At 47.0% G+C, this 14,914-nt stretch overlaps 1 protein-coding gene across 1 annotated transcript in view; it reads right to left on the bottom strand.

The window, feature by feature from the left end:
- Positions 1-11,604, bottom strand: part of ALOX5 (arachidonate 5-lipoxygenase) — a 35,593-nt gene extending 23,989 nt beyond the window's left edge. The window contains exons 1-3 of the mRNA XM_076338660.1: positions 11,398-11,604; positions 3,006-3,204; positions 1,102-1,183 (exon numbers count right to left, since the gene is read on the bottom strand). Coding sequence (XP_076194775.1) covers positions 1,102-1,183; positions 3,006-3,204; positions 11,398-11,547 — 431 coding nt within the window. The 5' untranslated portion in view covers positions 11,548-11,604. The remainder of the gene's footprint in view (positions 1-1,101; positions 1,184-3,005; positions 3,205-11,397) is intronic.
- Between the last annotated feature and the right edge of the window lie 3,310 nt (positions 11,605-14,914).

Consider the following 14,914-nt stretch of genomic DNA (forward strand, 5'->3'; position numbering starts at 1 on the left):
GCAGATAGTCTTGATTCAGCTCCTCAGAAGAGCCTTACCTCCTAATGGTCATGGCACACATTCTTTGCCATGTATGTTCTTGCACTGTGCCCCATTTTTACTTCAAAACAAAAGAAGGTGATTTGTAAAGAATACTGTTTCAATGGTATTTCCAAACTGCCTGCCACACACAGACTGCATTGTATGTTATCAGTTACGCATCTGAATTGTAAATAGCTATTTCCCTGGAATTATAAATGGTTTTGCCTTCCTTTTTGCATACGTAAATAAAATTTTGTGCCACACCTTTTTGAACTATATTTTCCTCTGCGCTATTTCCCACAATTTGTAAGCAAGATCCTTTCTTAGTCAAATGGTATCAACAACACATACACCAAGCCTCAATCCATCAATTCTGAATGGACTCTCTGTCCTTCTGATCCTTACTCCCACGGTAGGGAGATGCAAGTGCAAGAAACTTTTGTTATTTTGACAGAGAGTATGTTTCTAGGAAAAGGAAATGTCTAATGCCTTCTGGAGTTACCCACTGATAAAAGATAGCATTTTCCCATTGTGACCTTGGTTAGGAAAAAATGTCTATGACAGTATAAAGGTGGGTATCACAACTGTGTTCTGACAGCACATTCCAATCCACTCAAACAGGGCCACGTCTTCCACTGCACCCCGGTGCAGGAAACAATTAAAACTAGCTTGCTGCAGCAGCCAAAAAGCTCTGGTAAGAGCTGACATGTTCAGATCATGTTCCAAAACTGGAGTGCTGCTTGTAAAAGGCAAATGAAATCTGCCTTCCAATCTTCCTTGAAAGCACAACTGTGTGCCAGAGGGCCCACACAGAGACTGTACCACTGAATTCCCACTTAAGCCTTCCAGATAGGCTTATCTGGGATTCAAGTATCTCGTAATGCCACTTGCACCAGGATGATCACCACTTACAGTGAATTCCATCTAAGTAAAAAACATATATGGCCAACATGGTAACTTAGCTTTCTCTTAACCAGCAGTCCAGTAATTAGAGCAATATGATAATGTGAACATGCTCTGCCAAACTCTGACCTGACGAGGACAGGCCCTGGACCTTCCGGGGAGCTGTGGGAAACTCACCGGTATGTTTTTTGACGGGTCTCAAGCTCTTTGCGTCTGTGCTGCTTGAGAATCTGGGTCTTGTCATCCCGGGGGAGCTTTGCTGTGGAACAGGGAAAAGAGACAGGGTTACGAGGTTCCCCTACCTATCACTGCCCAGGTCTTGAGAAGGAGAGCAAAGTTTCCAAACCTTCAAACTTCTGATCTATACCTTTACAAAGTTTCTGTGGGAAATGCTTACACGATCCAATTTAATACCTCAAGTAGAAACACAGGTCCCTAGAGAATTTGTGGAAGGAGATAAGCTCCTAACTTGGTCCCTCTGAGGGGCAATTAGCTCAAGCTAAGAACATCTGTCTCAACTGTATATAAAACCTGGATTCCTAGTGTAGGCACTTGCTGTACATATCTAGTGTTAAATGGTCTGAATCGGGTCATGGGAATTAATTTTACATTTCAGTATCTAAGGAAATTTTCAGCAACAGCAGAAATCACAACATTGTTCCAGCTAATCTCCTCTGCTAAAAGACGTCTCCAGGAAACATCTCCTGTCCTCTCTCCTTGAGTTGTGCTCTCCCCTGTCAGCTCGGGGCAATAATCATATTTTCTTATCAGGAGAACAGAAAGAAAAAAACAGTGAGGCTTCATTTCCAGGCAGCTTGCTCTTCTGACCGTGTATTCACTATACCGTTAAATAACACAGAGACTTCCTCACTGATCAGAGAAAGGGCAAGGTACGTGACTCGCTTTACATACACAAATGGGAAGGCAGGTAAAGCCAGGAGGAGTTGCACGGAAATAGCTGTTTGGGGTTTGGAAATATCAGAGGTAATACAACTGATAACATGTATCGCTAACGGCTTCCAGCTGGTTGTGTTCAAGTTACCAACAGGGTTTCACTTGCTTTTGTCCTTTACCTCACCATACTCTGAAAGCCACGCGAAGCTGCTTTCCATGAAAGTGTTACAGTTTTTATAAATCAAATTATGAAAAATGGAAGGTCCCTCTGGAGAGCAAAAATAAACTGACACATAGTTGTGATTACAGGACAAAAGGCTTCAAATGCAAAATTCCTCAGCCAGGAGCAGCCAAAAACTTCATGGGAAGATAAACATTTATTTCCTACCACTTCATATATTGTTTCAGCTGTTTTCAGGCACTCATGCTGCAGACCACTACAGCAGCCAACCTACCCTAGGAAGCACAGAGGGGAACAAGCAAACATCAGTGACAAATGTCTGCCCCAACCCTGATCACAGCAAGCAGGTAGTCAGAGACAGTTAAAACACAAATTTCAGGTCCAACAGGCCACTCTGAACAGAGCACAGAAGCGCTGTAACACTTTTCTCACGTTGGTCACCACTACTTGCAGCAGCCATATCCATCTCACCCTGCCTTCTCCTGGACTTGACAGCATGCAAAGAGAAGGGGTGAAAAGTGAAGCTGCTTTTTCAAGTCAGTCCTTGCACCTGCTGAGCAGCCTACTTTGGGATTTTATTTCACTCTCAAGAAAACATGACAATTTACAGGCAATTAATCATGGGCCACTTAGGGGCTTAGTATGAAATGAAGATGGGACACTAATTCTAATCAGATCAAAAGGGCTTCCAGCAATGGAAATGTGGAGCAGACAAAAATTTGGCATTAGGGTCAGCCTTCAAATTCAAGACCAGTGTAACATGCCAGCGTAAGGACTCTTCCTTGCATGTGCTTCCCAAAATATCCAACTCAACTGCCAGCGCCCAGCCCAACAAACAGCTCAGAAAGCAGTCCTAGTCAGCAGGGAAAGCCCATTCCCTGGGATGCAGAAGAGGTAGTGGGTCTCCATGTGAGAGAGAAGATTGGGAGGTACACAGGGAAAGGGGAAGGAGAGGTGGAAGAATTCTGGATGTTCTGCAGGAAATCAGGTTTCTTATGGCTCTCACCTCTTCCATCTCGAAGGACAATCTCTTTTTCATCTGTAATCCAACGGTAACATGGGAACTCCAAATAGTCACCCACTGGTGTTTTTACAGTGATATACTTAAGGTACCAGTCATCCTGGTACCAATATTTTCGTTTCTCAATTTTTATTAGCTGAATTTCTCCAAGGTCTTCTTCCACAGTCACATCATAGGAGTCAACCTACAAAGCAGAATACAGTCAATGATCCACTGCACATGCAGGAAGCACAACCAGCACTACACTAGCGTACCTGGCCTTTCCTGGTATGGCATGGGTACAACAGAATGTTCCAGCTTCTGGTGGGTGAGAAAAGGAATACCTATTATTGGACTACAATGCAGCAGAAAGATGAATAAAAGAACAAACAAGAACATGCAAAACACTCCAGAAACAGTGAAACATTTTTGTATGCAACCTAAAAATGATATTACTCCTTGAAATGTTTGCAAGTGTGAGGAAAAACGTGCAGACCATGAAACCATTTACTGCTCTCCTAGCAATAGCTGAAAGAGGTATTGCTAGGGCACATCTATTCATGCAGCTGGAGTGGAAAGGTGATCATGAGATTAACACATTGGACTAGGAATCTAAAGACCTGTGTGTATTAGTCATATGTGCTTCAGACTAAGGACAGTATCCAGAGCACCTAAATCCCCCTTGTCTTGTGCTGCCTGTGGCTGGTCTTCTTCAGTTCTCCATTTTTACAATGAGGACAATGGTACACTATGTTTGTACAGCTTGGATTTGGACAATGATACATTTTATGTTTGTACGGCTCAGATGTACAAAGGAATTTAAGCAGCTAACTGAAAACAAGGTTCACAAGAACCACATCTAGCTCTGGAGGCACTTCATTCTTTCACAGAAAACAAGCCAGCATGTGGAAACGTGGTTTAGCTCCTCCCTCAGTTTGGAGTTAACTCAAAGGCCTGACTCCTGCAACATGGAGGGACCTCAGCCCAGACTTTCACAGTAGCTAGTCTGTTTAGTCCTTTCCCATGCTAAGGGTCTGGTCACAGGGTCTTTGCACTGAGCTGGTACTGAAGGCTAGAACCACCCATACCTGCTCCTTCAGGAGTGCCCTCATCAGTGGCCTACAGGGACAGGCCCCTGAAACCTTGAGTTATTGGCCATGCAATGATCCAGGTGAGGAGCAGACCAGTCCTGGTGCTGCCCCTACACCAAGCTTTGCTGAGGTGGGAGGGCTGCAGCTCTGAACCTGGTCAGGCTGAGGAAGCGACTGAATACCGCGCTTTCCCTTTCTTGATGACTGCTCCAGCAGGGCTACAAAAGAAGTAGCAGAGAACATTTTCTTCTCCTTCCATTTGAATTACAATGGCTTCGACTACCAAGCTCAGCATTTCTTCTATGTGGTAGGCCTGTTCTCAGCCCACATATGTGATTTGGCCTCTCAGGGCTTCACCATCAGATGGCTTGAAATGGACATGGAGCCGCTTGGCCCACCAGGATGAGTGTATATGTGAGTACATGTAATAGCAAACCTTAGCTGCTAAGTGCTAGCTACTGAGGTGTGACGAGTGGCCACACTGAAGGCCACAGAGAACTAGTCACCTAGACACAACAAGATGACTTTGGCCACCAAGGTAAGGCACCAGTTCACTGTGTAAATCGCCTCTCCCACAACACTGCCTTCAGTGCCGCAGCTACATGGCCAGGCCTGGGAGAAGGACACTTGTGGACATGGTGCTTCCCTCAGCACTTCTTGGCCATGCTAAGCACCCCCCACTCAGTACAACGGCTGCTATGAATGCTGACTTAAGTGCCTTGCTAAATTGCCTAACAGATTTAGGACAGTGAAGTCTTATCCCAGAGATGGGTACTTCAGTCCTCTCAGGACTAAATTCTAGTTAGCCCCCTTCTGGGGCTAACTTCTCAGGGATGCATGCAGTCTCTTATTGCATGTGGGGACAGCACCCAGCAAATGACAGTTCTGGCGGCACTTGCACTATTAGGCAATACCCGCGTAGGAAGAAATGAGTCATCATTTCAAATATGACCAGTAAGACACCAAGCGGTGCTAGGCAATTCAAGAGAACAGGAATTGACTCTCACTTTCCAAGAGTGTAGACAGCTCAGGGCAAACAGGAGTAGCTAAGTGCTCATCGCAACAAAGCTGAATTGGCTACGGCAACCATAGGAGCAGCAGCCAAAGCCTACTCCGCTCAGATGATCCTGCTAAGTTTCATGTGGTTACAAGCAGAGACTTCATTCTCTTGTGGTTTTTCTCAACACAGTCAACAATCTCAGAAACGAATCAGCTGCTGGTATCAAAAGGATGAGGTACTGCATTGACATGCTGCAGTGCCTGTAGAGACTCACCTGCCTGTGCGAGCTTTGTCAGTTGGCTCCTGACCTAGACACCACACTCTGCTTGTTCTTCTCAGGAGCAGTTTCTTAGCCTTCCCCGGGCATTTGATACATGCCCATTGTTACTGTCTTACTTGCTAGGGAAAGGTTAATTCACATAAGGACCAAAACTGAAAAGTGAAGAAAGATTAAATTCCAGACAGGAGAAAGGAGGAAAAAAAAGTAATTTTTAAATGCCTCCAGATGGCACTGGTCATTTCAACTGTTACAAAAGAAAGATTCATAGCAACTTGCACCCATGTGACTGGAAGAACGCACATAAGAAGGATCCCTTGGCATCCCTTCCTCTCCCATTTTAACCCAAGTTTCCCACATTATTGATGCAAAGTACCCTTTTCTATGAGCTATCCATGAATTACTAGCTGCGATGATCATTTTGGGATGAAGACATCTATCTGTCCACTGAAGTTTGGGATGACAGACCTCAGTTCTCTCATAATCCATTACATAAAAATACCAGCTTTCATAAAGTTTGTCACATCTAACTGACTCATAGAAGCCAGAGAAAAATAAAAAACCCTTTAGGCTTTGAAGTCTACCTTGCAGACAATGAAACATTGTCCTTGCCTGTCTCTCCCCAAAAATGTTCTTCAATCAACTTTGAAACTGTCAGGCCATGATTGCTACACTGCAACTCATACGAGGCTGTTTCATACTAACAAGGATATTGGAATTTCTTCTAATATGCAGCCTAATTCAATTTTAGGCTCAAATATTTAAAATGGGCATGGATGGTGCTTATTTTGATTTGCTGAGACTTAACAGACTAATCTTAGTCTGAGCTATATTCTCCCCATGCCTATTAAAGCAAGAGACACTGAACTGTTTCTTTTAGAAAGGAAGCCCATCATGTCGTAAATAAAAATTTGCAATGGTTATGTCAATAGCACACCCATACACGCCAAGTGGTAACAAACTGCTTCACAAATAGCATGGCGGTCCTTGGCAAGCTTGGGATGACAGCACCTGTCTGCTAGGATGTGAGCTGAGAGATGAAAATCACAGAGCTGAGATTTCAAACAACACATTAAAATGACGCTTGTCACTTTTCCTTGCATCTCCATAGCAGAGAAGAAATAGTTCTTTCTGTAGAGCCAATAAATATATTAATTTTAAACATTTTTTGAAAGTTTATGTTGCTGACTCTTCAATCCCTCCACCCCCCCAGACACTATCCCAGAACAGCTAAAAGGATAATGGGCAAAGGTAAATTCATTCCCTTGATGATTCATGATTTTGAACCAGCTGTGGAGACTGAAAAATGTTGAGTGGCTTTCCTCAGAAATCTCATTAATAGTGCCCTGAGCCACAGCTGTGACAGTCAGTGACTGTAGGACATACCCCTGCGCTCCTGGTTACGTGAATGGAGATTCCTCCCTCCCACAATGCTGGTTTCAAACACCACCTTGATCTTTGCCTGTCACCCCATGTCCAATATTCTCGGCTTCACTCGTCAGTTGGCACAAGGAATTCTGGATCATGGCTAGAAAATGCAGGTAACAGGCTCAGATTGTTTCCCATTCTTCAAATCTTCTTTCCAGAAATAGGCAGCACTTGAACCATTTCTATTTCATACTCATTTCCCTGCAAATCCTGTTTTTCTCAATAAAAACAGTGTCAATAAACTCTTTACCAGGCTCGAGTTTCGCACTGAGTCAGTACTTCTGCAATTTTGTATGTCTTTCCAGGACCAGATGGCACTTTGCAGAAGAGTCCCTCGTCACAGGCTGTCGTACCACGTACCTCAAACTCAGCCACTTCCTGCTTGTGCACCTCTTTATGCAATTACAACACAAAATGAATTCTCTCTTTCAATTTTACCGTGATCTTGTTGCATTTGGCAGTCAGGAGCTGGAAGTAGCCACCTTGCAGAGACACAGTCCGAACGAATCCACAAACCTATGTGAATTATTACCCGTTTGTGTTCATCACTATTTAAACATGTAAAGACTAATGCAATAACCTACAGAAGCAAATGATAAACTGCATCTGAATCAGATTCGCTTTGTATTCAGCTACTTGGGATTCTTATGCTCCATCTTCTCACTCATTTCCAGCGCCAGGGCTAGTCGTGTACAGAGGAAGAGTAAGGTGACCAAAGACACTGTCTGGATAGGGGAAACATACTGCATTATTTTTATCTCAAGTCCTCACAAAAACCTGTTGCTGTCAAGTGATTAGCATGGCACAGAAAGTCTGAAATTGGTCTTATTTTCTCATCAACTCCTTGTTGCCCAAGATACCTGACTATCTTTTTTTTTAATTCATGTCCTTTAAAGGTTCAGCTAACAATTTCATTTTTAAAAAATCCTCATTTACAAGTATATATTTCTATAGTTCTTATAATGTCACACCTATCTATATATACACATCTAAGATTTAAATTAAAGAGCAATGTGAATCAGATCCGAAGAGTTGACAGAAATGTCACATTGACAGCCAATCTTCGGAAGAAACTCATTCCTCTGGTAACGATCTCTTTGCTAATATTACAAGAGCCCTAAAATAGTTGCACAAGTCACTGTCAAGGTAATGCAAAAAGGACATTCAATTAGCCTAAATGTTCCCGAAGGTTTTTAATCTTTTTATGACCATCACAGTTCCCATTTTAATGGCACTTCTGAAAGTGAGGGTTCCCTCCTGATGTCTCACCCAGCTTTCGCTGCCCTCAAGCCAGCGACGCCACGGGCTCACCGGAGATGACAATTTTGCTAATGCAGTAAAGTTGTGTCAGGTTACAAAGATGGTACAAGGGCCAAGTAAGAATTGACAGTTGGTTGCTCAAGGTTTCTGTGGCAATTGTTGTACGAGGTCTCCTGGTAAACACATGGCATCCCTGATGACTGCATGGTGAGCCACAGATGCTAGGAGTTTTTACACAGTTTGAGTTCAGAGTGAGAAAACAGAATTAATGAAGACTATTGGACTGTCCAAACTCCTGCAGCATCCTGTTCAAGCAATTTAATCTCACGCAAAGCCTAAGCTCTTTCTTTTTGAGGAGAGACTCCTACTGACTAGCCTAATATTGCAAAAAGGACGACACAGACAACACCTGTTTCTATAAGCACAAAGCTCTAAGTGGAAAGACCTGTATTTCCCTTCTGGAAATAGTTGTGAGTGCGTCTTTTTCAACAAAAGCAAAAAGCAGATGAAGGGGTAACAGGAAGAAAACAGAGAACTGAGTGACACCATAACATTGCTTTGAAATCATTCAGCACCAACAGGAACTTACTCAAAAGACACTGCGTAAAGAAAAGCAGCTACAGCTTTCTACATCGTCTGTGTCCAGTACTTGGAGTAAGTCAGAAAAAAACTACAACTGGCCTACCATTGTGCAAATCCCTTCAGGTTTTTCCACGTCCCTTTCCCTCAATCAACATTTGGCATGCAAATCTCCTACTCAGAACTGGACCAAGCCCTCATTCATTGTATCTAGTAATACGCACAATTTGCATCAATTCAAATGAAGACATTACCAGGATAATGGAACGACTGAGCCTGGCCCAACATTTAGGAAAGAAACTGGAAAGTAGAAAAAGCCTTACAAGATAATACTGTAAAATTCTGGTCATCCACTGAAAAAGGGCATTTTTTTGCAAATGTGTTCACAATTGAATTGCTTTGCAGAAAAAGAAAATTATAGAGATGCTATTGAACAGAATGCTAAAGGCAGAACTGTGAAACCAGTTGCTACATTTTACAAACCAACCAACCTTGAAGTCTTTTGGCCTGCTTCAGTTTTAGTTTTTTGGTTCCGTATTGGTATTTTTCTTTTCTCTTTCCTTCTTTCTTTGCACAACGCATTAGTAAGACTAACAGTGTTTTGGGCACAATGTTACCTGAACAGGTGCCTGGAGAAACACACTGAACTCCCCAAGAAAACATCCTCAACACCAAAACTTAGCACATCGTACTGCAAGTGTCCAATGAGCCAGACACTTTATGGAACGTAGAGTTATTCTCATTCTCCACAATAAACACATGCTGAAAAAACTGACTGCATATTTGTAGTGTCAAACACATAACAGTTAACAGAAATAATTAATCTGGATAGGAGAAAAAGTCCTCATCTGGATTTAGTCAAGAACTTTTGCATTTGGAAAGAAGTTCGACAAAAAAAAGAGACAGTCCCTGCCTCAGCAAGCTTACTTAGCTAACAACACATTTTATATAAAATGCTAGTACCCAGGTGAAGACTTTCAAATGCGCCTAAAAGCTACCTTCCCGAGGAGATGTAAGTACTCCTTTTAGGTGCACACATCCTCTGCTGTAGTGCTACTAACATCCACACACCTCCGTTCATTGCTTCCTCACCCAGCGGGGTCCAACGCTCGCAGGTACCTCTGCTCCTGCTGGACCTGGTCCCACAGCAGTTCCAGAGTTGCTGCCGAGCATATACTTAATGCTCACATCATGGCATTTTCTCCCTGTGACAGGATCCAATCCAATCAGATGTTGAGAGTACTACCAGGCTCTCCATCACAGCCATCTCCCAAAGACAGTGAAACCCTCTTTTGTAGCCCAGGGATAAGAGCAAACTGTCTGGTCACTGGAGACCCTGGCGCTTCTCTCCTCAGCCGGGCAGGGCTCAGCCCTCCTGGGAGAGCACCCTAACCCTAAGTTTCCAGGACAGTCTGCGGTCATCTTCAACCTCTCTTGCTAATGGTGTTAAGCTTCACTTAAAATATTGTGACTGTTCACCCGAGAAGAGAGAAAGAATGAGCGGATGTCCATTTGGGAGATTCAGATAACAAGGTTCTAAGCTCATGAATGTTTAATCATGAAGGAAAGTAACTTCAACAGCAGCGGCTGGTAAGTCTCCACACCTGAATTTGCTAGAGCATCTCCTCAGAACATTGGCTGTAGGTATCCGGGGACCATATCTACACATGCCATCAACGCTTATTCAAAATGCTGACTTCTGTTAACCATATCTGAGATATCTAACGCAGATGAGACCGGATACCCAACTTAGGCTGTGAACCACACGATTGAAGAAACAGACCTAAAGGCAAAGCAGCACCGTGGCAGCAATATATGCAGCAGTAGGTCCCATTTCCAAAGTGACTTGGGAACTTTGTTAAAACTTTCAAAGTTGCTTAAATCTCATCAGACCTTTTGGAAACTGTGAGTCAGGTTCCCAAATAAAATACACGTTTTGGGAGGGGAAAAAAAATGACCGTATTATTTTCACAGTGGGCAGTAAGCAGATAAATAAATGCCATTCTAAAACAGCGCTCAGAGTATAAGCGATTACAGATGGATAGCCAGGATACTGTGATAAGACCACAGAGAGGACAGGGCACAATACATGGCAGAAATCAAGGTTAGAAAGAATAGCACAGCTGATAGCCCAGTCCCAACTTCATTCTCACACTTGTGCGTTCATGCTGTTTTCCAACTTTCCTTGACGTTGCCCTACACGTTTCCCTTGGCAGGCATCATAATTCCCACTGGAAGCTCTTATCTCTTTGTTTGATTCCTTGCAGATATCAGGGCTCTGACTACTAGTAAATACCGACCCTAAACACCACCTATCAACAGGAAGCACGCAATGTTTTTTAGTATTTGTGAGGAAAACACGAGGAAATCTGAAAGCCCGTTGTCAGCCAGAACCAAAGGGCCCCATCCTTCCCCACGACTGGCTGACCACAGCCTGGGCTAACCCCCAGGACAGGGATGTGAACGACGGGCGGCCGGGGATGGCAGCGGGCACCTCGGTCCCGCTGCCCCGCTCCGGAGCGCCGGCACACGGGGACGAGAGTTTCAAAAAGCACAGCCCTGCCGCAGTCCCTCGGGGCGCCGGGCCAGGGAGCCGGCGAGGTGCCGCAGAAGGCTCCACCGCCCCCGGCCTTGCGGGTCCGGCTCGAGGCGCCGCGAAGGGAGATGCCCGACGGCGCGTACGCGGTGGAGCTCCTGGGACTCCGCCGGGGCGGGGGCCGGGCAGCCGCGGGGTGCGGGCGTCCCCCGCCCGGCTGGACTCACCGCGCCGCGCTCGAAGTCGTTGTAGAAGGGTTTGTCCAGGAGGTGCCTCTCGCTGCAGCCCGCCGTGCCCTCCAGGCTCAGGTACACGTAGTCGTCGGTGCCCGCGAACCACTGGCTGCCCGTGGCCACCGTGACCGTGTAGGACGGCATGGTCCCACCGGCGCGGCTCGGCTCCGCTCTGCACGGCCCCACCGACCCGACCCGACCGGCCGCTGCTGAGCCGCGCTCCTGCCCTGACCCTGCCCCACCGCCGCCGCAGCCTCCTCCTCCTCCTCCTCCTCCTCCGCCACCGCACGGCTCGGCTCGGCCCTGCCCGCCCCTTCCCCAGCGCCCGGCACACCCACCCCGCTACCCTGCACAGCCCCCGCGGCAGCCCTCCCCGACGGCCCCGGGCAGCCTGTGCTGCACAGCTGCCCGCGCCCCGCACTGCGCCCCTCTCCCGGCACAGCTACCCTGCACTGCACCCCTGTGCCGGCAGAGCTACCCTACGCTGCACCCCCGTCCCGGGCACAACTACCCTGCGCTGTGCCCCTCTCCCGGCACAGCTACCCTGCACTGCACCCCTGTGCCGGCAGAGCTACCCTACGCTGCACCCCCGTCCCGGGCACAACTACCCTGCGCTGTGCCCCTCTCCCGGCACAGCTACCCTGCACTGCACCCCTGTGCCGGCAGAGCTACCCTACGCTGCACCCCTGTCCCGGGCACAACTACCCTGCGCTGCGCCCCTGTCCCGGTACAGCTACCCTGCACTGCACCCCTGTGCCGGCAGAGCTACCCTACGCTGCACCCCTGTCCCGGGCACAACTACCCTGCGCTGTGCCCCTGTCCCGGTACAGCTACCCTGCACTGCACCCCTGTGCCGGCAGAGCTACCCTACGCTGCACCCCTGTCCCGGGCACAACTACCCTGCGCTGCGCCCCTGTCCCGGTACAGCTACCCTGCACTGCACCCCTGTGCCGGCAGAGCTACCCTACGCTGCGCCCCTGTCCCGGTACAGCTACCCTGCCGCCCTGCGCTGCACCCCTGTCCCACACCCTGCACACAGCCCTCACAATGCACCTGCCCTCCCACTCTGCCCCAGCTCCACGCCAGCACACTTTACACAGCCCTGCGCACAGCACTTTCCCCTTGATACCCTTCCACTGCTGTTGCCCTATCCCAACACAGCGCCCAGAGCTCTCAGCACGCTGCTCTGCAGAGCAGCCCTGCTCCTGCCAGGCATGGCTGCGCGCAGCCCTGCACAGCCCACCCTCACACAGCTCGGTGTGCCTCACCACCTCTACGCTGACAGGATTTCAGCCACGCACCCTCAAACTGCTCTGCACTCTGTAACCTCACCTCTTAATCACCCCAGTTCGCAGGCATACACACCCTTCTGTGCCCAGACCTTACACGTGTACTACACCGACTCAACACACTACCACGATCTACCCCCACATGTACACTGTGTATATCCCATTCACTTTATCGTCCAGAGTTACTTGCTCTATACTCACACCATACTACACCCTCATTATATATGCCAAATCTGCAAATCCACGTACAACTCGCCCTTTTCTCAGGTCTAGACCCCCATATGCACTATTGCTGGCGTGCTTTATTCCTTGCATTCCTCTAAGCTTCTCAAACACCCTGTTGTCTTTGCACAACCATGTGTAACACTAACTGCCAGCATATCTACACATCAGAGCTGTACATACACAACCAACCCCCCATTTCCACAAAGCGCTCTAAAAATCCCACAGTTTCACGGTCTCCACCCTGAGTATACCAAGGACCAAACACTTGCTATCATTAAGATGTTATCATTAAGGCAACAGAAGAGCGGGCTGTGCTTCTTCCACAGCCCAGCCTACCCCAGAGAAAATAACCACATAGCAGTGACACTGCACCCTTGGCACTTAGGCACCGAGACCACTAATGCTGTTCTCCTGCATTTTCATCAGGCAACCAAATACCACATGCTGTCACCCCTGTTACCTCACTAATGATCTTCCTTCGTGACGCTGCCAGCAGCAGCTGCATGATACCATGCTGCAAGGAGCCAGCTTGGGGCTTTTGCAGATCCCAGTGTCCTTCCACCATTGCTCTGTGATCGGACCGAGCTCCTCGTTTCCTCGCTGTCGGGCAGTTTGCCTGGCTGGTCTCTGTGCTTTGGTGAACTTGTAGTGACAGGTACACAGAGCAAGCAAAAATAAAACCACCTCAGAAGTGCTTTACTCATGGTACACTTGCACCTCAGGTGCTGTGCTCACATCACCTCACATACTAACTAACTCAGTCATACTTCGGTAGCGCTTTCAGTCTGAGGCACTCGCTACACAGAGTCTTGTCTCCTCACATGTGAAGCTGGGTGGGCATTATCAGCCACCAACCTTCAAATACAGAGGAAGACAGCGATTAAAGTCAACAGTTGGAAGTTACTGCTGGCTCTGCCTGCTTCTGTTCTGGCAAGCCCGGTTGCAAAGTGCCTCGTGCCTCCCTCCAGCACGGCTGCTGCATCTTGGACTGACTGCTGGGAAACACCGCAAGATATGCTTACAGAGCCTGCTTCAGCTTCTAAAATTGCAGCTACCCAAGACGTGTTGTGGCCTGTCTTACTTACGCACCGTGGCCAGTGGTGGCCACACAGCAATGGGGACAGCCTGCAATGCCCTGGAAAGGTTCCCGTTCTTCTTTCACAGAAGCGTGATGCTACTGGGCTACACTCACCCAGACAAGTCAGGGAAGGTCTCCTACATCTGTCCTATACAAATAGAGTCAACCATTTGCTATATTGTGACTCAGATTTCAAGGTTCTCCCGCGTTCAGGGTATGTATTTACATATAGGCCTATAAAAAATTCACTGTGTCTGCCTTGGCTCTACTGAATTGCTCAGCATGAATTTCCAGTCTGCTGCTACTTTTTAAAAACCTGAGACAGCTACAGAATCCCAGCCCAGAGATCTGATCGCTCCTCCTGAGCTTTAACCAGCAAGGGATCCTGCCTGCTGCACTGTGATCCCTTCCATCAACAATATTACCCCATAAAAGCGCACCATAAATTCGTAAGTTCTTCCTTGGTTTCATCATTTCAAAGAAATCATACATGTTTCATTTTTGCAGGGGTGCTGTCAGCCCTAAAGTTTCTAAATTTAGATTCACAGCCTTCACTGAAAGATGTACCTGAAACTCTTTTAATATGTCAAATGCTTCAGAACCAGCTGTTGTCAGACACAAGGCCACCTTCTGGGCACCATCGGTTTTGCTGCAAATATGGAGCAAGTGGTGTTCAAACCTTGATTGGTGGGTTTCCGTGTTTCTTTGTGTTTCAGCTCCAATGCAGCGTTTGAACCCCGTCCCATTCCCCTGGGTCATCAGTTCTGTTTTCAGACCGTTCGGGTCTCTTCTGTACAGAGCTGTGACTGGGGAGACTTACTACAGCATTACAACTTCTCTTATTAGCTCATTAAAGAAAATACTAGGTAAGCTCAGTCCTGTACATGAAATTTGTAGGAATGCATTCGTTACCTCTCTC

This window comes from Aptenodytes patagonicus, chromosome 5 (genome assembly GCF_965638725.1).
Source record: "Aptenodytes patagonicus chromosome 5, bAptPat1.pri.cur, whole genome shotgun sequence".
In the NCBI taxonomy this organism is placed as follows: Eukaryota; Metazoa; Chordata; class Aves; order Sphenisciformes; family Spheniscidae; genus Aptenodytes; species Aptenodytes patagonicus.